The sequence below is a fragment of the Schizosaccharomyces octosporus genome (genome assembly GCF_000150505.1).
Source record: "Schizosaccharomyces octosporus yFS286 unplaced genomic scaffold supercont6.1, whole genome shotgun sequence".
NCBI lineage: Eukaryota > Fungi > Ascomycota > Schizosaccharomycetes > Schizosaccharomycetales > Schizosaccharomycetaceae > Schizosaccharomyces > Schizosaccharomyces octosporus.
Window position 1 is genome coordinate 3,736,241 of NW_013185619.1, and position 21,877 is coordinate 3,758,117.

At 37.9% G+C, this 21,877-nt stretch overlaps 13 protein-coding genes and 1 non-coding gene across 14 annotated transcripts; 7 read left to right on the plus strand and 7 right to left on the minus strand.

Annotated features, from left to right (window-relative positions):
• Nucleotides 1-51: 51 nt before the first annotated feature.
• Nucleotides 52-1,533, plus strand: SOCG_02496 (cycloisomerase 2 family protein). Its single transcript, XM_013160989.1, has one exon. The coding sequence runs from the start codon at nucleotides 279-281 to the stop codon at nucleotides 1,335-1,337; it is 1,059 nt and encodes a 352-aa protein (XP_013016443.1). The 5' UTR covers nucleotides 52-278; the 3' UTR covers nucleotides 1,338-1,533.
• Nucleotides 1,524-3,372, minus strand: SOCG_02497 (serine palmitoyltransferase complex subunit). Its single transcript, XM_013160990.1, has one exon. The coding sequence runs from the start codon at nucleotides 3,233-3,235 to the stop codon at nucleotides 1,706-1,708; it is 1,530 nt and encodes a 509-aa protein (XP_013016444.1). The 5' UTR covers nucleotides 3,236-3,372; the 3' UTR covers nucleotides 1,524-1,705.
• A 98-nt stretch (nucleotides 3,373-3,470) lies between these two features.
• Nucleotides 3,471-4,975, minus strand: SOCG_02498 (kinetochore protein Sim4). The gene is made up of 2 exons (XM_013160991.1): nucleotides 3,872-4,975; nucleotides 3,471-3,804 (listed from the first exon to the last, which is right to left on the minus strand). Exons 1-2 carry the CDS (start codon nucleotides 4,553-4,555, stop codon nucleotides 3,652-3,654), a joined length of 837 nt encoding a protein of 278 aa, XP_013016445.1. The 5' UTR covers nucleotides 4,556-4,975; the 3' UTR covers nucleotides 3,471-3,651.
• SOCG_16207 lies at nucleotides 4,801-4,915 on the minus strand. The gene has a single exon (XR_001202989.1). It is a non-coding gene; the product is annotated as a 5S ribosomal RNA (ribosomal RNA).
• An 18-nt stretch (nucleotides 4,976-4,993) lies between the features above and the next one.
• SOCG_02499 (uncharacterized protein) lies at nucleotides 4,994-6,751 on the minus strand. The gene is made up of 4 exons (XM_013160992.1): nucleotides 6,392-6,751; nucleotides 5,983-6,246; nucleotides 5,618-5,944; nucleotides 4,994-5,560 (listed from the first exon to the last, which is right to left on the minus strand). The coding sequence occupies exons 1-4, from the start codon at nucleotides 6,504-6,506 to the stop codon at nucleotides 5,478-5,480; spliced, it is 789 nt and encodes a 262-aa protein (XP_013016446.1). The 5' UTR covers nucleotides 6,507-6,751; the 3' UTR covers nucleotides 4,994-5,477.
• Nucleotides 6,752-7,917: 1,166 nt separating this feature from the next.
• On the minus strand, nucleotides 7,918-10,458 carry SOCG_02501 (elongator complex subunit Iki1). The gene is made up of 2 exons (XM_013160994.1): nucleotides 10,069-10,458; nucleotides 7,918-10,011 (listed from the first exon to the last, which is right to left on the minus strand). Exons 1-2 carry the CDS (start codon nucleotides 10,188-10,190, stop codon nucleotides 9,192-9,194), a joined length of 942 nt encoding a protein of 313 aa, XP_013016448.1. The 5' UTR covers nucleotides 10,191-10,458; the 3' UTR covers nucleotides 7,918-9,191.
• Nucleotides 8,101-9,084, plus strand: SOCG_02500 (60S ribosomal protein L10). The gene has a single exon (XM_013160993.1). The coding sequence runs from the start codon at nucleotides 8,197-8,199 to the stop codon at nucleotides 8,860-8,862; it is 666 nt and encodes a 221-aa protein (XP_013016447.1). The 5' UTR covers nucleotides 8,101-8,196; the 3' UTR covers nucleotides 8,863-9,084.
• Nucleotides 10,459-10,487: 29 nt separating the features above from the next.
• SOCG_02502 (40S ribosomal protein S21) lies at nucleotides 10,488-11,008 on the plus strand. The gene is made up of 2 exons (XM_013160995.1): nucleotides 10,488-10,585; nucleotides 10,647-11,008. The coding sequence occupies exons 1-2, from the start codon at nucleotides 10,536-10,538 to the stop codon at nucleotides 10,858-10,860; spliced, it is 264 nt and encodes an 87-aa protein (XP_013016449.1). The 5' UTR covers nucleotides 10,488-10,535; the 3' UTR covers nucleotides 10,861-11,008.
• A 233-nt stretch (nucleotides 11,009-11,241) lies between these two features.
• Nucleotides 11,242-13,791, plus strand: SOCG_02503 (DUF3210 family protein). Its single transcript, XM_013160996.1, has one exon. It carries the CDS (start codon nucleotides 11,458-11,460, stop codon nucleotides 13,366-13,368), a length of 1,911 nt encoding a protein of 636 aa, XP_013016450.1. The 5' UTR covers nucleotides 11,242-11,457; the 3' UTR covers nucleotides 13,369-13,791.
• SOCG_02504 (N-acetyltransferase) lies at nucleotides 13,773-15,021 on the plus strand. Its single transcript, XM_013160997.1, has one exon. It carries the CDS (start codon nucleotides 14,244-14,246, stop codon nucleotides 14,814-14,816), a length of 573 nt encoding a protein of 190 aa, XP_013016451.1. The 5' UTR covers nucleotides 13,773-14,243; the 3' UTR covers nucleotides 14,817-15,021.
• SOCG_02505 (iron sulfur cluster assembly protein) lies at nucleotides 14,980-17,602 on the plus strand. Its single transcript, XM_013160998.1, has 2 exons — nucleotides 14,980-15,341; nucleotides 15,412-17,602. Exons 1-2 carry the CDS (start codon nucleotides 15,138-15,140, stop codon nucleotides 16,552-16,554), a joined length of 1,347 nt encoding a protein of 448 aa, XP_013016452.1. The 5' UTR covers nucleotides 14,980-15,137; the 3' UTR covers nucleotides 16,555-17,602.
• On the minus strand, nucleotides 15,060-18,337 carry SOCG_02506 (enhancer-mRNA decapping Edc3). Its single transcript, XM_013160999.1, has 2 exons — nucleotides 17,768-18,337; nucleotides 15,060-17,655 (listed from the first exon to the last, which is right to left on the minus strand). The coding sequence occupies exons 1-2, from the start codon at nucleotides 18,146-18,148 to the stop codon at nucleotides 16,612-16,614; spliced, it is 1,425 nt and encodes a 474-aa protein (XP_013016453.1). The 5' UTR covers nucleotides 18,149-18,337; the 3' UTR covers nucleotides 15,060-16,611.
• SOCG_02507 (peptidase(MPP) complex alpha subunit Mas2) lies at nucleotides 18,276-20,219 on the minus strand. The gene has a single exon (XM_013161000.1). The coding sequence runs from the start codon at nucleotides 20,119-20,121 to the stop codon at nucleotides 18,652-18,654; it is 1,470 nt and encodes a 489-aa protein (XP_013016454.1). The 5' UTR covers nucleotides 20,122-20,219; the 3' UTR covers nucleotides 18,276-18,651.
• On the plus strand, nucleotides 20,216-21,820 carry SOCG_02508 (translation initiation factor). Its single transcript, XM_013161001.1, has one exon. The coding sequence runs from the start codon at nucleotides 20,840-20,842 to the stop codon at nucleotides 21,533-21,535; it is 696 nt and encodes a 231-aa protein (XP_013016455.1). The 5' UTR covers nucleotides 20,216-20,839; the 3' UTR covers nucleotides 21,536-21,820.
• The last annotated feature ends 57 nt before the right edge of the window (nucleotides 21,821-21,877 follow it).

The following is a 21,877-nucleotide window of genomic DNA, read 5'->3' on the forward strand; positions in this document are numbered from 1 at the left end:
AATGAATTTACCGTGTGTATGTAGTCTTTCCTAAATCATAGGTCTTTCATAGTTGGGGTTAGACTTACGCAAACTGTTATGTAGGAACTTTCCTTTCACCAACGTTCAAAGGATTACAGGTTTGTGAAGAATTACGAAAATAGCAAACTAGTAAACCATTAAACTCAATTTTCAAAGCTTCTCATTCAATCAAGTGCGCTTGTTCAGTAGAGCTTTGACCACTAAGGAATTAACGAATTTGCAGAGTACTAAAATATAACGCATAATCGAATACGAAAATGAAACTTGTAATTGGAACAGCTGCTGATGCTCCAGTTCCTGTGTATGACTTTCAAAAGAAAGAAATCACAGAACGATTAGCCGGAGTGTCTAGTCCAACATGGATCGAATGGGAAAGTAAGAGCAAGCACCTTTACGTAGCTAATGAAGTTGAGAATGGCTTCGTTAGCGTGTTTGAGTGGGATTCCAACAAGTTTACAAAAGTCGATGAATTTTCTGTCCAAGGTCATAGCCCTACCAGTCTATGTGTTCTGGAAAATGGAGCCGTGATCACAGCCAACTATGGAAGTTCCTCCATTAGCAAGAAGCATAAGAAGAATAAAGAAATACCAGCTGAAGGTCACGAAAAGCCTCATGTGTGGTATCATGAGGGAAAGTCTGCACATCCAGAGCGCCAAAGAAAGTCTCATCCTCATCAGGTTCTGAAGCACGAGCATTTGGTTTTTTCTGTCGATTTAGGTCTTGACCGAATTGCTATTTTTGACGCTGAAACTACCTCAACAGACCCAATAGCGGAATTGAAGGTTCCATCAGGATATGGTCCCAGACATGCAGTTGTGCACAAAGAATTTCCTGTTTTATATGTCATCTGTGAATTGTCAAATCGCGTTTGTGTTTTTGATACGAATACATTTGAATGCATTCAAGATATATCCATCCTTCCCGCAAATGTGACTTTGGAGCATGACCCCCAATTTCCGCAGCCTCCCAGTGCTGCTGAAATTGCGGTGGTTTATGACGGACCTTTCCTTGTGGCTTCTACACGCTACCTTGGAAATTATGATACCGATACTTTGTGGGCATCATCCCTGGATCCTCATACCGGTCGTATAATTGAAGGTACTGATTCGCACACAGACTTGCAAGGAAGATGCCCAAGACACTTTATGTTCAATGAAGGTGCTACTTTACTGGCAGTTGCAATGCAGGATGAAGATTTAGTTAAGGTCTATAAAAGAGAACCCAAAACCATGAAGTTAGATCTTTTATTCACTATCCCCACGCCTAAGCCTACTTGCGCTGTGTTCATTGAAGACGAAGCTCTTCAAGCAAAGTAATAACCTGAGTAAAATGAACTTTGAAAGACTGTGTAACGCATCATGTTCAAGGTTTATAACTCAAAGACACTACAGGTTCAATGAATACAACTCTTAGAACCTAACCCATCTGTGACGATAACATAAATAAATCACTTAAAATGAATTTTTAGTAAATAAAAAAATTTATTGATTATTCCACTACTATATGGATCAAGAAGCTCGAGAAAAAGAAAGTATCACAACATAAACTGTAATTAAGTATACAAGTCACGAATATGGAAAATTATGCGTCATGAATCAAGGTCATTGACAATTATATTTTTTGCAGTTTAGATATAGTTCAAACCGGTATAGCATGAAGACCAGATATATAAGAAGCAATGAGCCTAAGCTTTAGACTCTATATGCTTCTTCAACATAGAATCCGTATTTTCTTTGAGTAGGGAAGAAAGGCTCTCAATTTGTTGATTAGTATGACCAGTGGATATGCAAATTCGTAAAGAAGGTTGAAGCTTGAGACGTTCCATTTTCTCAACGCGTTTAGCACGAGAAATTAAAAAGCCTTGATCCTTACAAAAATCCACTAGATCTTGCAGAATCGCAACTTGCTTCGCGTAAGGTATAGACTTCTTCGTCAAATGAAGGAATATTACGGGGGATTCAAGGTCACTAGTAGTATCGAAGAACTCGTTTCTAGTAAGTGCGGCATGGAACAGAGCACACTTGCTACGCAGATCATTCAGCATAGACCCACCATCGCGGTTTAAAATAGCAATGGCCTCATAAGCAGCAGTTGCCAACACAGGAGGGAGAGCTGCACTAAATATAAATGCCATACCAGAAAGACGTTGATGCTCGACCATAAGGGTAGATCCGGCACAAAATCCACCACCGCCAGCCAAACTGGTATTCAAAGAACCAATAATCATCTCTACATCGTTAGGAGGAACAGAAAAATGTTCGGTTAACCCTTTACCGGTACGACCACAAGTACCAAACGACCAAGATTCGTCAAGAATTAAGCGGTATTTGTACTTCTTTTTCAAAGCAACCACTTTTGCAAGATCAACCATATCTCCGAAGTTTTCAGATATGCCTTCTGTAATAATGAATCGGCGGGTTAAAGGACGATTGTGTCGCTGAAAGTCATTTTGAAGTTCCTGCAAAATACGTTCCAAATCTTTCATATCATTGTGCTTAAAATAACGTATAGTTGAGCGAGAAATCTGTATTCCCTTCTGAATAGCAAAATTACAAGCTTCATCTACAACCAATATGTCACCACGCTTGGAAAAGGCCGGAATAACCGATGAAATGGTTTGAAAAGATTGAGCATATACAATAGCTGCTTCAACACCAATAAAAGAAGCAATGTCCTTCTCTAAACGAATGTGTTTGTCCTGAGAACCATAGAAATTTGGTGGTCCGCAAGCTCCTAAACCAGATTCACGTAAAGTTTTCACTGCAGCATCGTTAATGTATTTATTTTCAGCCAAACCAAGAAAGTTAAAAGAACTAAAGTTAATGATGGGTCGACCATCGGTCAACTTTGTAGACAAATGGGTTGATTCGAGAACAGTAAGAGAATTTAATTCCAATTTTTCCATATCATCTAAAGGAGACACAAGTGGTTCAGGTTTCCAATCATCTACCAGTTCATTTATCTCTTTTTCAGTGAGTTCTACATAGTTATTGTCGGGTGAAGTCTTCGGTTTTCTCAAGACATAGTAAGCGGCAAAGACGAACAAAAGGAATTCAATAAAAGTTCTCAGAGGATCATTTTGATATGAAGACTTAATGTATGTCTTTAAAACGTTTGATCCAGGTAAAATATCAAGTATTTTTCCTAAAAACGTTACGGTTTGATTGTAGTAAGCATACACATCATCCACAAAGGGATAGGTTGAGTAACTCATTCCAGGAGGCCTTTTCTATGAAGAAAACTTTCTAAATTTATAAGAATCGCAACTTTGCACCTTCAAATTCACTACTCTTAGTTGTTTGTGCTGTCCGAGGTGTTTGGTATGTGCAGGCCAGGTGACTACCCGTTATAAATATACAATATATTGTTTGCTTTCAAGCAAGTTTTAGATACTTAGTACTATTAGAAACGAAATTTATCCAAAGAACAATTAAATTTTTTTATATTGGCTTTTCGCAGTAAATAACTATTGGCATTTTGTACGACTGGCAAGATGATTATTGTATAAATAAAAGAGGCCTATTACCGTAAGTTTCAGCAATTAATGGTATAGACGAACGTGCATGCAATAAAGAGAAATGCATCCAGAAAGCGGCAAAGAGCATACTGATGGAAAAGGGACTTCTCGGGTTAAAACTCATCGGCAAATGGTACAAATTTCAGTAGTGAAGGATCACGAGGATCAAAGATACATAGCGAAGACCGAAGTAAGAAGTTTAGGATTTTTTCATTTGTAACTTTGGTAAAGGAAGGGCTAGAAGAGGTAGCTTGGTTCATTAATTCCTAACATTGTTATGGTTAATAAACTCTGATGGACAATAAAAAAGAAGAATCTGTATGAGACACTTACTTCTAAAACGTGTTTTAACTCGTTAACTTCCTCAGACTGATTAATATTAGCAAACTTATCAATAGTAGCAGTCTGTTTTCGTTCATTAGCGCTTAATTTACTAACAGACCAGGGACCTTCTAAGAGTTCCCTGTAATGATTGTCAAGAAATTCGTTGAGGAAAGTGAATAGCTTCACAGAGGATCCAGAAACGTCTTCTTTTTCCTGAAGAACCTTTTTGTTTATATAGCTTTTCTTCCCTTTTCTGCTAATCGTATCTTGTTGTTTCAGTCTTTCGGATAACTCTGTATTTAATATTTCCATATCCATTCGATACTGCCTTATTTGATGATATTCTTCGTTCAGTAAATTCTTTACCTTCTTAGACGACTCCAACCTTGTTTTTAAATCATTCACATTATATTCTAAAGTCCTTCTTCGTAATATAGATGCTAAAGCCGGATGTTTCTTCAAGTGAAGGTATTCAAGTACGCAATCTTTTTGTGCTTTCTGAACTTCATTAGAAGATATGCCATTGCTTTGATGTAATTCACCAATCTTTTTCAGACATTTATAAATTACTTTTCGCAACTCTGATTCTACATCGCTGTCTGACTGTAAGAAGTCAAAGCTGGCTTCCTCATGGAAATCTAGTCGTTTTAGAGATTGCAGGTTTGAAGAATTCTCATCCTCGTTTATGTCCATTATGCTATAAAAATCCAATATTGGCCGTAATTAGACGTGTCTGTGGAGTGGGTTGATAAAATTGATATACAGGCTTCCTTCGCAGTGGAAATTATAGTATTAATGTGTGCAAAGAATTGCAGTGCCAGTGAACTTTGATTATCGTGAAACTTTCATAGAACGATTGTGACACCATTACAGGAACAATTATTGAAAGTGTAACTTAGCCATTAAGTAAATAAAAGAAACAAAAATCAAGAAGAAAAAGCCTACAGCATCCCGGATTCCCATGTTGTCTCCAACCATAGTACTAACGAGACCCTCAGACGCTTAACTGCAGTGATCGGACGGGAACTGGTGTTTTCGCCTAGGTGTGGCCGTAGACATTTACAATGTGTAAATGAAGGTAATTTTGCTGGATATCCTACTTCAAGATGCAACAAAGTTGATAGAGGATGGTTTTGATACTTACAAGATTAAAGCACTCTGTTGTTCTCTTTTCTAGCTATTCACATTGTGCTAAATTGTCGTTGAGGTGTGAGACCAAATGTCTGAATTTATAGCAGTTGACGAAGCTGTAGTTTGAGAAGTAAATTATTAGACTACATTAGTTGAAACGGCCAATCTGAATATGTCCAGCTTTGAATTAGAAATCGGTTGACTATTTTGCAAGATTATCGCCATAACAATTAAATAATCATTAAAAAGGTTGCTTTAACAAGGATGTTCGTCAGAAAGAAAACGAACGATTCATAAATAACACTATTGCGAGACGAATTCTTAGATTCATAAAAGAGTGAACGTGAAAAGCAATCCAACCTGCCGAATGAAGCTGTGCTTACTTTTGTGGACAAGAATGCAGAAACTCGAGGGATTGCAATTGATATGAATGCTTCCAAGGAAAATGTGATTTATAGGAGGGATGGAAAAGATTCGTTAAAACTCAAACTTCAGCGCTTTGCCCAGCAAAAGGTTGAAGCTCGATTTCCTCGTTATGAGGTGCTTCATTTTCTGGATCTGTCGGTCCTAATTAGGTTAGTCAGATGCTAAGAAAAGAAAAAAGTTATAATAAAGAGTACATACGAACATAATTCGCAGCATTTGTTATGCCGTTTCCTAAATCAGCAATGAATATTCGAAGTTGTCGCGTATCCGTCGTACCTAGAACAGTTAGAATATTTCGCAGGGTGTAAGACATACTCCAAAATAAAACAAACACGGCAACGTTAACAATGCAGACACCATAGAAAGCAATATCGTTCATCTTTTCAAATCCTATTATTTTCTTTACATTACGATAGACGACGAAACCAACGACATTCAGAGAAGCCGTACATAATACTGCGGCACACATGTTGGGCAGCACTCTACCAGCTTGCGTGAACCATTCTTTAGGAAATTGAGACATTGCTAATAGTTAGTAAAAATAAAAGATAGCACTAACTTACAATAGAGAAATAATGATATCGCTCCAATAAATCCGCCAAAAAGTCCCCAAAGGTCTTGCGCCCTCACAGGAACCTTGAAATAAAAGAACATTACGAGAAGGATACAATAAGCCCCAATGTACCCAAGAGACGCAAAAAAAAAGAAGATATTCGCTGAAACCCACTTTGAATATGTCGAATTCGACCCAGTAATGTTAGTGGACTCTTGGGCAGAATGCTGAGTGGATCCATCAGCCATTTCTAAATCAATAAATTTGTTCGGAGCTAATGAATGTATTAGTGATAAATGCTCTTATTGTTTGAGAAAGGATGGAGCGTTTGTCGGGTTTGTTTACAAGGAATTGCAGACATTTATGGATATTGAAGCAATCGACATTCGTTTGTTCCTTTCTATTTCAACAAACCTTACCTGAGTACGGAGGAGGCGTACCAGTACCATCTAAAGATCTAGCGTCTGACTTTTCATCATTGAGCACTTTGAAAGAGTCATCAGAATCTGAAACAGGGCTGTATTTATTCTTCATTTTTGCAATGGCAAACCAAAACCAAAGAACACCAATATCTATAGCTAGTTCGAAATTAACTAGAATTACCGAGAAAAGTCTTAGAAATCGGTTCCACCTTTCAGAGATCTTTAAAAAAAGGAATTGTTCCTTATTTCTAAAGAAAATCAATACCTTGAGTAAATCTGTCTAAAACCAAAGATAGGAATAAAAAAAAAAATCTTGGTAGTGGCCTTTCGCATGTCTCAATTTCATAAAGCAGCGACATTATGTCACTGACTTGTCACATCCTCGTTAAGATTATTTGGCGGTAACTTTTTGAACGATAGATTCTAGTAGCATAATACAAAGTAGTAGTTTATTACAAAAAGTAAACAAAGACCATTGCATAAAAAAAAAACTGCACTTAGCTAGTTCTATACACAAATATGGAATTTTATTTACTTTTTGGAAGGTCAATTGACTTGGAGTATTGTACTTGAGAGGAAACCAAGCAATAAAACTTGGACACTATATCGTTGACGCAGTGGAAGTTAGTTTAGACGAAAACAAATCATAATTATACTATTTAATCTTTTTATTTTCCTCTAGCATGAGCTATATTTCATCCTTTTTTCCTTATTATACATGACTACGCTCTTGATTGGGGACCACTGCTTTTTTGACATCTCTGCTTTCCATAGTATAAATCAAAGGAATATGGCTTTTAAACGAACCACGATACATCATAGTGTTTGAGTAAATACAAGAAAAAGGAAAAGCCTACACCCTTCTGGATTCCTATGTTCTTTCCAACGGCGGTAATCATCTAAGGAGATTCTCAAACAATTTCCTGCAATGATCGGGGGAACTGGTTAAATGCATGTATTGAAAGTTGTACCATTGCATGATACAAGTTTTGCAGCTTCTATTGTTCATTTTGCGTATACTTCACTCAAATGTATGATTGTTTATGATATAATAAGAGACGACTCACAACTTTTGAGACATCCCAATCGACTCAAGACCAAGTGCATCGTTGCCAACTACTAATTGCGTTTGTTTTGAAAAAAGCCCATAAAATGATTATAATTATTGCAAAAAGTCAAGGATTATAAAAATGACTGATATACGAGGATTTGGATACATTTCTTATTAAGGCACTCTTATTGTTTAGAAAGTCGTAAACAATGAAATCATTCTTTCCGTTTATATGTCCCCTGTTTTGCCAATGGATTACTCGACAGCTAGACTTTTTTAATTTTTTATGTATTTACTGTATTAATAAGAAATGCATCGTGTTTTACAATTTGCTAAATTATAGAAAATAAAGGAGTAGTGACCAATGTACCTATCGCCAATGTCAGAGAAGTTGCTCCTACATCATCAATTCTTACGATTCAGCTCTCCAACCCGACTTTTCGAATATTTCATATTGTGGATTTTATAATTCATTATTTTTGAAACTGACTTATTGGGATAATTGTTCTTCTACTTTTTCTTCAACAGCAGCAAAAACACTCTACAACAGACATAAACATTTACTACGTTACAACGCAGTAAATGAATTGTGTAATACAACACATTGAGACGTTTCTCGTTTGAATACGTTAATAATGTTGCCGCCGTTGATCACTAAGCCGTGACTGTTTTTTGGTGGTTTACGAACAAGCATTTCTTACTTAAAAGCATTGTTCGTCCACCAACCTCTTTTGAAACTAAACTCAACAAAATGGCACGTAGACCCGCTCGTTGCTACCGTTACATTAAGAACAAGCCTTACCCCAAGTCTCGTTACAACCGTGCCGTTCCTGACCCCAAGATCAGAATCTTTGACTTGGGCCGTAAGCGTGCCACTGTTGACGAATTCCCCTTGTGCGTTCACTTGGTTTCAAACGAGTTGGAACAAATTACTTCCGAAGCTCTTGAAGCTGCTCGTATTAGCTCCAACAAGTACTTGGTGAAGATTGCTGGTAAGGATGCTTTCCACCTCCGTGTTCGTGCCCACCCTTACCACGTTGTCCGTATCAACAAGATGCTTTCTTGTGCCGGTGCCGATAGATTGCAACAAGGTATGCGTCACGCTTTCGGTAAGCCCAACGGTTTGGTTGCCCGTGTCAAGATCGGTCAAGTCTTGATGTCCATCCGTACCAAGGACTCCAACCGTGCCACTGCTATTGAAGCCCTCCGTCGTTGCCAATACAAGTTCCCTGGCCAACAGAGAATCATTGTCTCCAAGAAGTGGGGTTTCTCTCAATACAACCGTGATGAATTCATTGAGAAGCGTAGCCGCGGTGAGGTCATTCCTGATGGATGCTATGCCAAGTTCTTGAACAAGCGTGGTAGCCTTAACGAAAAGTTCGAGGTTTTCCCTGATGCTTCCTTCAACCTTGCTTAAAGTTAGCATAGCGTACAACGTTCTACAGCTTGTATAAAATTTGGTTTATCCAGGATTATATATATAAATATATATATACATTCAGTAGATTATATGTATAATTTTTAGCTCTTCTGTTTATTCCCTCCCCACTATTGAACTATGGTTAGATTTTACATTCAACATGAAGTAGTATAAGCGGTTCAATAGCATAAGATAATTTAGACGTGTAACGAAAACCGTATTTGTAAGTTTTTCATTCTAGTGTACATAAAATTTAAAATCGATAAACCATTGACATCCTGGATGCTACTTTAGGACTTCCTGAAAGCATACTGGACTAAGCTAAATTAAATTAGCAAATCTTCATCAGCATCCTCTTCCTCATCAAAATCGTCGGCCTTATCCGCATGGTAAATTATAGCACCCCCATCCACGAAACCAAATTCAGCTGGTTTTGCAATGTCTTGTGCGCCAAAGTGAGGCAGAAACACGCCTTCTCTTTCTTTTCGTTCTTTTTCTGATAGAGTAAGATTGAAAGGAACGTCGAGATCCGTAGGAGCCTCCGGTTCTGGCTGCTTCTGAGAGCGAACAAATGTCGTAAAGGCTTCCAGTGCTCCATTCTTTAACGTACAAGTTTCTTTAATAAGACGTCCGCTTTTCTTTCGGAAATCCACATAACAAACAATACCATTTGGGCAATTTGATCCTAGCAGATTGACAATGGTGCAATCATTTAATTCTTCCATCAAGGGGTTTGGCCGACTTCGCATTATTGCATCGTGTTCCACCATGAGATGTTGCATTCCAGTAAAAGAAATAGTGCACGTACTTGTATAATCCAAAAACGTTTCACAAGTTGGGAGGTAAGATGGATAATTTTCCAACAACACATCTTTGTGATAGGCCGTAAGGAAAGCTGTAGATCCCAAAGCCAAGATAGATCCAAAAAACATGGAGAAACTAGATACAGAATTGTTTAAAATCGGATTAATGGCGTCAATGACAATTAAATGCTGATGATCTCGTTTCCACCATTGCACAATCTGGTCATACAACTCTTTTAGACTTTTCATTTTGTTCCAGCTTGTAGCATAGATGAATTGGTCGACTTCAGAAGGACAATTAGCTTCTAAAGTTTCATAAGATATAAATAACACTTTGATATTTCTGCCGAAAATCCATTGTTAGTAATTTTGTACACTTTAAAACATCAGTCTTTTGTACCTAGAAGCTGCTGATTTAATCATATAATAAAGGAGAGGTTTTCCAGTTTGTTGAATATCATCCTTAAGAACTGTCAATGGAGATAATTCCCGTAAACACCGATCGAGCAAGAATTTTGACATCTTTTAACTGTTATTCACCAGGAGCAAGTATCAATCCAAAATCCCAAAAAAAGCAGGAAGTTAACCGAATAAATAGAATGAAAAGAAATGATATATATGCTTTCGATGTACCTATATAGCTTTCCAGTACTTGGTGTTCTTCACCTATTATCTTTTTAGAACACTAGGTCCAAGTCTCAAATAATAATGAGTCTTTACGAGCGCGTAATAGTACAGTTCAATGAATGCCTAAACTTCGTTATTTGAGACATTTAGACATGTATAGGGTAGGTCTGTGACTGTTAAACCAAACTGCATCAAAATACTAGGAGAAGGAGAGTAAAGGTCAACCCAACTTTTTCAAACATGGAAAACGACGCTGGACAATTGGTTGACCTTTACGTCCCCCGCAAGTGGTAAGAAATACTCTTGAAGGAGACATAAAATAAGATATAGAAGTACTAACAGTATAATTAGCTCTGCCACTAACCGTATCATTCAAGCTAAGGATCACGCTTCCGTTCAACTTAACGTTTGCGCTGTTGACGCTGAAGGTCGCCAAATCCCTGGCGAGAAGACCACCTACGCCATCTCCGGTTTCGTTCGTTCCAAGGGCGAGTCCGACGACTGCATTAACCGTCTCACCACTCAAGACGGTCTTTTGGAAGGTGTCTGGTCTTACCAACGTTAAGAGCTGTATAATGCTTCTTACCTAGAAAAAGGTTCAAAATTGATGCTTGGAATTTAAGCCAAATTTTTTGTTTTTGGGGGCTTGTAGTAATCGTGGATTAAATGAAAGTAATTAAAGTGTAGATTCATGTAACAAGTGCAGTTTCAGCGGTAGGTCATGAAGTTTCATTGTAAAATGTTAAACTGAATGGCATATAGCGAAACTGATTTGATGCTCTTTCTGTTGAAATGTCGTCCATTGCTTTTCTACTGAAAAGGTTTCTTGGTAATATACTCTCATAAAACGGTGTTTTCCGATAAATTTTTATTGAAATACTGTAATTGTTTGGTTTTCTCATTATCAAAAATAAAGCCATGTATGAAACCTCGGAGTGGTATGCTCCATTGATATTGTATAAACGAAGGGTTTGTGATATATGTGATCCCTACAACAAACACTTGTAGTAGTTGCAAACACCGTTAATCATAGGAAAGTTTGATGGTTTTATCCAGTTTCGAATAAAATCACATATCGGATTGAAAGAATTCCCATTTTCTAAGTAGTTATAATACTAAAATTGTTGAACGACTTTCGACTACGTTAGAATATCGGCAAACAATGTCTGAGTCATTACAGTCCCAATCATCCGAGAAGCAGGTTCCCTCTTCTTTAGCTGCTTCTACGTCCAATATTCCGAATGAATTGTTTTTGGGACCGGATGGTCGTCCGGTGCCTTTAGACCGACGAGATTCGAGTCAACAATCCCAAAAAAACGTACCTCGTGCTTTGGTAAATGAAGATGACATTATGGCTGTCGAAGGAATTATGAATCATGGTGGAAGTAACGAAAAGCCGTCCTTGTCCCATACACCTAGTTTTGTCGACCTCCAGGGTACTCATCAAAATCATCGAAATGAGAATGCTCGAAATTTTGGTACATCCAGACTAGATGATGTTGCCCCTAATGCAGACGGGATTCGTCGGCTACGCACTTCTGCCTCATCTTCTGGGTTATCTGCTGCCCTTCGTCATGGCAAGAACGATCCCCAAGTATCTTCTACTCTCTCTTTACCTGCCATGGCACAAAAGGCTCATTGGGAACATGATACGCCCGAAATCTGCGTGCCTCTAAATCCTGACACCGGTTCTGTACCAATTATTCATCCTGAACAAACTGATCGTGGCCTTCCTTACGCACCTGATGAGAAGTTTGTTAACTCCGGTTCTCGCAAGTTGCCCAGAAACATATCACTGGATGAGTTGTCTCGCTCTCCATCTAAGCACGTCGATGAAAACGGTAATCATAGCGATTGTGCACCTCCAGAACCTTGGGAAAATGAATACAACGAAGTGTTGGATGACGTGGAACGTGCTGCTGAGGGTACTTCTTCTCTTCCGTACACCTCCAAGCCTTTGGCTGAGGAGCGTCAACGTTCTCATTGTAATCTTACTGAATCTGACAATATATGTGGTTTAACAGCTGGTAAAAGTGAACCGATGCCCGATATCGATCCATCAACTACAATTGATGAAAACAGCTCTATCGAGCCTCAACAGGGATTTTACACAAAAGACGGTGAAGGTACCGCTGGCATGCCTTTTGATGTTGTCAGTAATTTACCCATTCCAAATGAAAACGCTCACCATAGTTCTTGGGACAAGAGGAAACCATCTAACATGGAGTTTAAGAATGCATCATTTCAGCTTCAATCTCCTTCTACCACTGCATCAAATACTCCTACTATTTCCCAAAACCCAAGCATTTCTGATCACATGGCTCACTTGAGTTCTCAGGAGGAAGCAAAGGAAGAGCCTAAGGAAGAGCCTAAGGAAGAGCCTAAGGAAGAGCCCAAGGAAGAGCCCAAGGAAGAGTCCAAGGAAGAGTCCAAGGAAGAGTCCAAGGAAGAGTCCAAGGAAGAGCCTAAAGAAGAGCCTAAAGAAGAGCCTAAAGAAGAGCCCAAGGAAGAAATTACGAAAGAACAACCCGTGTCCGAGAAGCCAAATAATGAACAGCTTGACATGACCGAGTCTCTTACTTATGATACCACAAAAGAAAAAGAAGAAATTAAAAGTAAATCAGAGGCCGAAAAACAGAAGGTCACTTCGGAAAATAAAACCGAGTCCGCGCCTTCGTCGGATGGTTCCGAAGCGTCAGTCGTGAATGACACTGCTCGTCGTCTTAATGCGCGTCCAAATAAATTTACCGGATCTCGAGCTGGGTTCGTTGCAGCATTGGAATCACGTCTTCAAAAGGGTCCTTTGATGCAGGCATATGCTCCTAAGCCTAAGACACCATCCCGTTCGGAATCCGAGACTTCTGTAGCAAACAATCCAAGTGAAATTAACACTGATGCATCAAACAAAGATAATAATGAGGCTTCTTCTGTTCCTTCAGCTTCACTTCCGGATGCCCGCAAAACCCGTGCTCGTGGACCCGCTCGCCGACCTCCTACTATTTCGAGCACGAAGTCAACTCTTACTATAAGTGGCATGGACGTGTTTCTGGAGTTCCCTCCATCGAACTGCTGAACTGTTCTACGTAAGTACTATATAAACTTTGCGTTGCAACCCACTGTCAAGTTTCTACATAATGGTTCTTCAATGATTGCCCTTAATTTATTTTGGTAAATTACTAGCGTAGAGAAGCGGTTGTTAGATTCCCGTAATGTCAGCTATGAATATTCACAGCTCAAATATATGTTAAGCCGTCCTTTTTGTTTCGGTGGTTTCTTGTACAGCTTATAAGGGCCGAATGATATTTTTGAATTGTTTAAGAAGTCTGATCCTCCTTTTTGAAGTTACGTTACTTTAATGAATAAAGAAATGAATTATTTAATTATCATAATGATTCGTTGAATATATAACTGCACTAATGAGACTTTATTATTGTTTGGCAATAACTATTTGTAAAATACAAAATCTTTTAGCTTAGGAACAATTAAGTAATGCAAGGAAAACGTATTCAGCCAATTGATAGGATAAAGGAAAGCAAATTACTTCTACGAGACATAGGAATCATTTGTTGTTGATTTTAGAATTCCCCCCTTTTGATCTAAAAGATGGTAATGACAGGATATGTTTTGGTTCTATGAGTTTTCTGTTTTTATTATATAATAAAATAAAATACAACGAAAGCACTGTACTGCTCTAGCCTAGAAAGACATATGTTCTCGAATTTATGTATAGTTGTACATATATATGCCTTAACGGTGAAAAAAATTTTAATATTCGGCAAGCTGATGTTGAAGAATTACAATCGTATTACGCTTTCTTTTTAAAATTTTAATATGTAAGTAGATTTGGGGGTAAAAATTCTACCTAGATTTTCTTGGTCGTTTGAGGACTTTTTGTGAAGTACTCATACTGAACACTTGATTTCGTATCGCAAGTGCTATCCTAATTAAATGCACGAAACCAAATTAAAAACAGGTAGGTTTTTGCTGAAGTCTCCAGTTGAAGAGGATGATTTTGATGAAATTACAGAAATAAAATCGGACCCGAAGGTCTATCTCACCCAGCTATATGGAAAAATCACCAGCCGGGAGTATTGCAGGTTCATGTTTCAGCACTATATTACAGATGCCAAGATCTCTCCGGTACGTCGAAAACGATGGGTTTTCGGTATTTATCCAATCGAAACATCTTCTGAGTTTCCAAAACAAAAGTATATAGGGAACGTTGGAATATCAAAGAACAGCCTTTCTTCTGAAACAGCTCATCTTTTTTTTGAGGTAAGTCCTAATTATTGGGGCCTTGGTGTTGCTACAGAGTGTATATCCAAAGTTAAAGAATTTGCCTTTGAACAAGGTATAAAAAGGATTGTGGCAGATCCTATACATGGAAATGAAGCCAGTAAAAAGGTTCTTACTAAACTTGGGTTCCATGATACTGGTCGCTCTGTTCCTGCTTATACGGGCTCCTTGAAGCATGTCTATGTATTCCCAAAGCCAAAAGCGGCAGAGAAATTCAATAAATAAGAGACCACTTACATTGGACACGACTATAAAGTTTTTCTTGAAGCTCACGATTACTTAAATTTCATTTTCGAAGGCTACAAGGGTTGTTTCTAGCAATTTGTACGCATTTTCATATCAACCACGATAGCAGATTGCAATCAAGAAATTATTACTATTAATTTACTATTAATAAAAGTTTTTGGGAAACGAATCATATATTATAGAAATCTATTTTATCTATAATGCTCCATTATGCATAATGTTGTTTCATTGCACTGGAGCTGCTTGACTAGAGATATCCAACCATAAATCCTGGATTTACCTGTAGTGTAAACAAATGCTATGGTTTTGTTGCTAAGAAAACCATTTAGGAACTCTTTAATATATTCACAAAATTACTTTGTTAAAAGGTTGTCACAGTATAGCCATGAAGAGCGACTGTTTCCAAATTTACACAAAAAGGAGAAACAGCCGATTAAAGATGCCATAGATGAACGAACAAGACTTGGAATTACAAAAATCCTAAAAAAGGATCCAATTGACATTGTATGTATCTTTCCTGGGAATCGAGCCCACAATTCTCAATGCCACAAGGTTTACTAATGTTTAATCTCAGATTAAAACCATAGAAAAATCGGGTCTTAAAGGAAAAAGCTCGGGAATTCCCACGTTTCTGAAAATGCTAAATGTAAGAGACGAAATGGCCAAGGGTCATAGCAGCGAAAACAAACGCAAGCCAAGCATTGTCGTAATAAATGCAGCCGAAAACGAACCTGGGACTTTCAAAGATAGAATGCTTATGACTTATGAACCGTTGAAGATCATCGAAGGCGCATTGATTGCTTCTAATGCTGTAGACTCAACTCTTTGCTACATATATACTCGAAAAGATTACTACGCAGAAATGATCAACTTACAAAAAGCAGTAGTACAATCATATGGAAGCAAACTCTTAGGAAGAGACATTCTTGGGACTAATACGAAACTGGATATTCTTATTCATCCGGGTGCGGGTACTTATATCACCTCTGAAGAGTCAGCTTTATTAAGATCTCTTGAAGGTCATTTCCCTATTGCAATGCAAATGCCTCAACCAATAACTACAAAGGGTTTATTTGGATTACCGACACTTATGCTGAATTTGGAGACAGCGGCAAGTTTATCTAGTATCATGAAACAAGAACTGTCAAGTAACGAAGTTGAAAACAATCATCAAACTAAACTGTTTTGTATCACAGGAGACGTGAATAACCCAGGAATAGTAGAGGGAAAGTTATCTACTAGGTTGAAAGAACTCATCGAAACACACGCAGGAGGTGTAAAGAATGGATGGGATTCACTGGTTGGCGTATATGCTGGGGGGCCAGCTTCAGGAATATTAAACAAGGAGCAATGTGAACGAACGACTATGGACTATCAGACTTTAGAAGCACTTGGATGCTGTCTTAAAAACGGATCACTTATTGTGCTCAATGATCACAACGATGTTGTTAATAGTCTTCTCAACTTTTATAAGTTTTACTCGAAAGAAAGTTGTCATATATGCCCTGTTTGTCGTCCAGGAATAGAAGACGTTGAGGATGTATTGATTGACTTACAGCATGGAACGGCCAATTTCAATGAAATACAAAATATACTTTCACGTTTTCAACAACCACCACAAGAAGGTATAGTGTGTGGTTTTGCTGATAACTTTCGACGCCCATTTCAGACTTATGTAAACAATTTTCAGCATGATCTAGTCCGACGAACACGATGATTACATACATTTATTTCTGTTCAGAATAATAAATTAATGATTTTAGATATTTAATTTTCACTCAGAATCCTCGCAAATAACTTGAGTAAGATACTGACCGTTCACTTGAGAATCGGCGACCCCCAATTCATTCCAAGTGTGTACACCGGTACCTAGATTTCCAACAAACACAGAAACACCTGCACCCTGATCGACAAAAGCCGCTTTTGCTAAAGTAGTGTTTACAGCTCCTAAAGCTAAAGTCCACTTTGGTTGAACAACAGCATCAGATTGTTCGCAGGTGTAACCAGAAGGTATATCAATGGAAAGTACAAGGACATTCTGATTATTTATCCAATTGATCAAAGAAGTTGTTTTTTTGTCATTAGCGGGGTGGAAACCGCTTACAGTATCAACAATCAGCTCAATAGGTGAAGAAAATCTATCCACGAATTCGTCAAATTTTTCATTTGGTATATGTCCTCCTGCGGCTAAAAACATGAGTAACTGTTTGTTATCAACGTTATAAGGCGTCAATAAACGAAGAACCACATTTACGCCAATAGCACATAACCTTCGTCCAGCAGCAACGGCCGCTGATGCGTGGTCATGCTGACCAACTACAATACATACTAAAGGCTGTGAGTTATGGTTGGAAGCTGTGAATCGTTTATGTCCACCCAAGACAGAATATATGAATTGGGAAATAATCTGAGCAGCATTTTCAATAACGATGTCTGTACTCGTTTTCGCAATAGCCAACGCTATAGCATGAGAAAGAACATCTGGCTTTACTGTGGTTAATTTTTCACCAGATAGCGTCTGTAGAAAGGTGGGAGCTAAGTGACTATGACACTCCTTTTTCTGTTGTTGAGTTTCATGATTTGCCTCAACTTTAGAATTTGAACCTTTGGAAGAAGAATCATTAATCATCAAGGAAGCCAAGGAAGCATCAATATTGTTTTTGAATTTCTTGGTAAAGGAAGGGCTTGGGTTTTTTGAGTCTGAGGAAATATCTTTTTCGTTAGAATCCAAAACATTTTCATTAGGATGATAATTTGTAGGATGGTGGCTTTTATTGTGAGCCACAAGTAGTTTTGTAGGGTCTTTCTTATCTTTTTCCTATACAGAATGCATGTTAGTACAATGTTTCATCAGCTGTTGTACAATTTGTTGTCAATCCATATAGGAGTCTTCCTCTTTCATGAAAAAGATCTTTAAGTATTTAACATACCCGAAATTCTGCAAATATCTGCTTTTTGTCAAATTTCTCCAAGTTTGCTGCAAAGTCAAATTCGCCATCACAATCCATGGCCCATTGGTTTTTAAAAGAATCATTTTTTGCTTTTGTTTTGTTAGGCGTGCTTCCTGAATTGGTATTGGAAGCCGACTTTGAGCTATTCTTTTTTGATGATGGTGAGGGTGATCCGGATACATCTGGTATAATTCTTAAATTTTTTATGTCCGAGGTGAGTATGCTTCTTGTAGTATTGTCCGAGAGTCTCAATTGAAGCGCCGCATTTGCTGCATCAAAGTTTGTAATAGCACCTTGTACAACATTGTCATTGTTGAGGTATACCTCTACGTTGGAGCCATAAAAATCAGCAACAGACATATCTGATAATTATTTCACAATCTCTCCGCAAACGAGAGTTGTTTGAATTAAAGAATTGATAGAACTTGCTGAACTTCAATGAATTGGTAGGTCAGTAACGTATGTGTTATAGGTTCATGCAGACAACTGATACCATCGCAGTAGTATGCTAATCTAAATAACGAACTGAAGCATACATCAAAGTTTATTTCTTTAGTATAAACAAAAACATAATCATAAGGAACAGTCTTTTGTTAAAGCGGAAATATACAAAAACTCTTTGTTTTTTCATTACCAAGTAATCAAAAGATATGAGATGCGATGCTATGTAATACAATTTTTCAGTGTTCTTTCTAACACAGTTGGGAACCCAACCTCAGCAGAACATGCCTGAGTCAATTTGAAGTAGTTTTTTAGAAAGATTATATTTGATTTAACATTTTGAATTCGAAAAACAAAACCACCAAAAATGGACCAAGAATGATGAAACATTAATAGAAGTGTAATTCCATAGTACTTCGGGTTTATTTACCAAGCCCTGCCTTCTTGCAAAGTGATAATATATCATCAACTTGGTTTTCGTTGCCATGAGTCAAAATAGTGGGTTTTCCAGTTCCTTTGCCAAGGTTGTTTACATTGCCGGTCAAAACTCTTCGAGCAACTCTCGTCAAGTCGGCAGGAGTTAAACTTTCTATCCGTTCACACATTTCTTTGGGAGAAATATAAACGCCGTTCTGGGTTTGGACTTGACGTCCCAAATCTTCAAGGGAAATCATTCTGCTTTCCAAGTTCATAAGCAAAGAACTACGAAGTTGATTTTTAGCCCTTTCTGCTTCTTCTTTGCTAATAGACATAGCAATGCTGCAAAGTTCGCGAATGATAATTGGAGCTGCCAAATGAGAAGCGTCGTCTAAAATTGTGATAAAGATACCAAAAAGACCACTATCGGTATAGCTGTGATTAAAAGCCATACAAGTCTCAACCCAGGGATATTGGTTCAAAACGTCTAAATACAAACGAGAATACATACCTTTTCCAGGACCTCCAGCACTAAATGATCCTCCACCTCCTAACAAGAATTGAAGACAAGCTAATGCATAAATATCGGGATCAGTGACTGATAGTCCCTCCATTGCTATCAATACATGGGAAAACTCCTGTTGGTAGGGAACTAAAGGGGCTTCCTTCTTATTGATAGACATGCTTCCACCAGTGTAATGGGAGTATTCCGTGAAAACTTGGGGTTGAGTTGACTTTGGTAGATGACCATATAATTCCTGAGTTATGTCTCGAGCGACTTCCTCCGAAATACCAGAGTAAGCAAGTGTCATATTTTTTGGGTGATAAAAGTGTTGTAAATAACGTTGGATGCTATCTGCCGTCACAGAGGACGCTCTTTCAGGTGGACAAAGCAAGGAGTTACCAAGAGTGTTGTTTTTAAAGGCAGTGACATGAGCCAACTCACCCAAAAGAGCATCAGGCTTCGTCCAAAGTTCTGAATTCTCGTAGTTAATGCTGTCACGATAATGCATAAGACTGTCTTCTGTTATGTCAGGATAAAGGACGGTTTCTGATAAAAGTTTTGCCATTTTTTTGAAATCTTCATTGAATACAGCCGTTTGATAAATCATAGACTCTCGGCTAGTAGCACACATATAGTTACCGCCAAGAATTTCAAGTTTGGTTTTCATATCTTCTACCGATGTGTATTTTGTTCCCTGAAAAGCAAGTCGATCCATAAAGTGACTAATTCCTGTCAATTCTTTTGTTTCATAACGAGATCCTGCATTAACATATACGCCAAGGCCTGTAAAATGACCCGGTCGCGGGTCTGTAACGTAGGTAATTCCATTGTCTAGTTCTTGTGAACGAATGGGACTTTCTTCAACTCCATTCGTTGAGAAAAACTTTTTTGATCTTAAGTATGACTTTAGTTCATGACTAAATGAAGGTAAAGCTCTAGCATTTGAGCCTAGATTGAGTGGAAGCTTCATTACTTGCACACTTCGTGGTGGTGCTAATTGAGGTGTTCAGTTGAGAGAGTGTCAGTACACCGACCATGAATACGCTTGGTTAGGAAGCGAATTTCGGTGAAATTATTTGTATCTTCAATCTCTACTTGTGAATAATCCTTTTGTTGGTTAGTCCGTACTTATGTTCTTGATTTATTTCGGAACTGAGCGTTGAAAAAGTACCTCTGTTCGGTTCCTCCTGGACGATCATTCTTCCTTTTCTTGCCATCATATGAAGGTTTTTATGAGACATTTCTTCCCAAGTAGGATCTCTATAACCTCATATCTGGTACTATTTTGGCGAATTTTCGAAGTCACTTTTACCATTCTCCTTCGTCTTAATGAGTCATTATAAAGGGAAATAGGATTTCTTCAGTGAAATTTTCACAAGACGAGCTATTCAATACAGATTTGCCGGCTTTCAATAAGACTTTATACTCATGTATTCTTTCATTAACATCTTGTTTATTAACGTACCACCTCAGTTACTACTGTAAACGGTGACGTTAGTAGGAACACCAAAAATGGATATAATCACACACTCTCGGTCAGTCTTGTCTTCGGAGTGATCTAGGATTCCAGTATTAAGGAAACGAAGTATTTATTTACTATTATTGTTTAAATAACACGCTTTTTTGGAATACAAGCACTCGGATAGCTCAATTATAGATGAGCATATAAGCGTTGATTATTGGAAATCATGATTATGTTGCGAAATCTTCTATTTAGGCGTACGATTATTCGTCCATCATATGTAACATTTAATAGTCCCTGGCAGCGGATCTACTCTGTGCGATACTTTCATTGTTCGTTCGTGTCACGTACGGATGTTAGCGAGTCTTTGCAAGAGTATTTCAAGGGGAGAATAAACGAAAGTATTGCATCTGACTATGTATTTATGCGGATGAAGGATGAAGGACGACCAAATAAGCTTATATGGTGTAGTCTTCATCAAGCAATTTCGAATGCCAGGGACATGGGGGATCATGCAGTGCTGAAAGTCGCAGACCGTTCAGAAAATGTAGAACATCCTATTTGTGTTTATGCTCCTATTCAATTGCTAACGAGTAAACAAAACGAGAAAGCTGTACAGGAAGACAAAATCCGTCGATCGAAACATAAGAGTAAAACTCGCCTACGATATATACTTTTGTCATGGAGAATTGATAACAATGATTTAAAGAGAAAATTGAAGGGAGCCGAAAAATTTCTTCAATCTGGTATTTCGGTAGAAATCCACATTGAAGGTAAGAAAAATACTCCTCCAGCGTCTTCTGAACAAAAGAAAGAGGTTTTGGATGCGATATCTCAATTAAATCGTATTGCCAAGGAATCGACACCTCCTAGTATTTCCAAGAACTCTGCAACTTTTTATTATCAAGGTAGCGAAAACTAGATTCTACACACTATCCTTTTATAATCCCCTTTTTTTGATGCATAGTCCGGATATTTAAAATTATTTTCTCTTCAAAGAAGAATCTAGTCTTGTTTCAGCTGCTGTTTAACAGGCTTCATGGAAGAGGTGAAGCTTCTACTTAGATTTTCTTATCGTTGGAAGTCATTCATCAAACGTAGTTCTTCGTCACCAACTTTTTTTATTACATTAATACTTTATTTTATTCTCTCTTTGATATGAACCAAACATTTGTAACACCTTTTTCAAATCATCTGATCAAACAGGTACTATAGAATGCATCTATGTAGACTTACTTACCTACAATAGCTAAAAACTCGCTAA

Bases quoted from the DNA above. Each gene is read 5' to 3' on its own strand.
- SOCG_02496 (XM_013160989.1), top strand. From the start codon at position 279: ATGAAACTTGTAATTGGAACAGCTGCTGATGCTCCAGTTCCTGTGTAT.
- SOCG_02497 (XM_013160990.1), bottom strand. From the start codon at position 3,235: ATGAGTTACTCAACCTATCCCTTTGTGGATGATGTGTATGCTTACTAC.
- SOCG_02498 (XM_013160991.1), bottom strand. From the start codon at position 4,555: ATGGACATAAACGAGGATGAGAATTCTTCAAACCTGCAATCTCTAAAA. The intron at 3,805-3,871 runs GTAAGTGTCTCA...TAACAATGTTAG, and splicing joins AGTTAAAACACGTTTTAGAA to GAATTAATGAACCAAGCTAC.
- SOCG_02499 (XM_013160992.1), bottom strand. From the start codon at position 6,506: ATGAAGAATAAATACAGCCCTGTTTCAGATTCTGATGACTCTTTCAAA. The intron at 5,945-5,982 runs GTAAGTTAGTGC...ACTAACTATTAG, and splicing joins GATATCATTATTTCTCTATT to CAATGTCTCAATTTCCTAAA. The intron at 5,561-5,617 runs GTATGTACTCTT...TAACCTAATTAG, and splicing joins AAATGCTGCGAATTATGTTC to GACCGACAGATCCAGAAAAT.
- SOCG_02500 (XM_013160993.1), top strand. From the start codon at position 8,197: ATGGCACGTAGACCCGCTCGTTGCTACCGTTACATTAAGAACAAGCCT.
- SOCG_02501 (XM_013160994.1), bottom strand. From the start codon at position 10,190: ATGTCAAAATTCTTGCTCGATCGGTGTTTACGGGAATTATCTCCATTG. The intron at 10,012-10,068 runs GTACAAAAGACT...GATTTTCGGCAG, and splicing joins ATTAAATCAGCAGCTTCTAG to AAATATCAAAGTGTTATTTA.
- SOCG_02502 (XM_013160995.1), top strand. From the start codon at position 10,536: ATGGAAAACGACGCTGGACAATTGGTTGACCTTTACGTCCCCCGCAAG. The intron at 10,586-10,646 runs GTAAGAAATACT...CAGTATAATTAG, and splicing joins CTTTACGTCCCCCGCAAGTG to CTCTGCCACTAACCGTATCA.
- SOCG_02503 (XM_013160996.1), top strand. From the start codon at position 11,458: ATGTCTGAGTCATTACAGTCCCAATCATCCGAGAAGCAGGTTCCCTCT.
- SOCG_02504 (XM_013160997.1), top strand. From the start codon at position 14,244: ATGCACGAAACCAAATTAAAAACAGGTAGGTTTTTGCTGAAGTCTCCA.
- SOCG_02505 (XM_013160998.1), top strand. From the start codon at position 15,138: ATGGTTTTGTTGCTAAGAAAACCATTTAGGAACTCTTTAATATATTCA. The intron at 15,342-15,411 runs GTATGTATCTTT...GTTTAATCTCAG, and splicing joins AAAAGGATCCAATTGACATT to ATTAAAACCATAGAAAAATC.
- SOCG_02506 (XM_013160999.1), bottom strand. From the start codon at position 18,148: ATGTCTGTTGCTGATTTTTATGGCTCCAACGTAGAGGTATACCTCAAC. The intron at 17,656-17,767 runs GTATGTTAAATA...CATTCTGTATAG, and splicing joins AGATATTTGCAGAATTTCGG to GAAAAAGATAAGAAAGACCC.
- SOCG_02507 (XM_013161000.1), bottom strand. From the start codon at position 20,121: ATGAAGCTTCCACTCAATCTAGGCTCAAATGCTAGAGCTTTACCTTCA.
- SOCG_02508 (XM_013161001.1), top strand. From the start codon at position 20,840: ATGATTATGTTGCGAAATCTTCTATTTAGGCGTACGATTATTCGTCCA.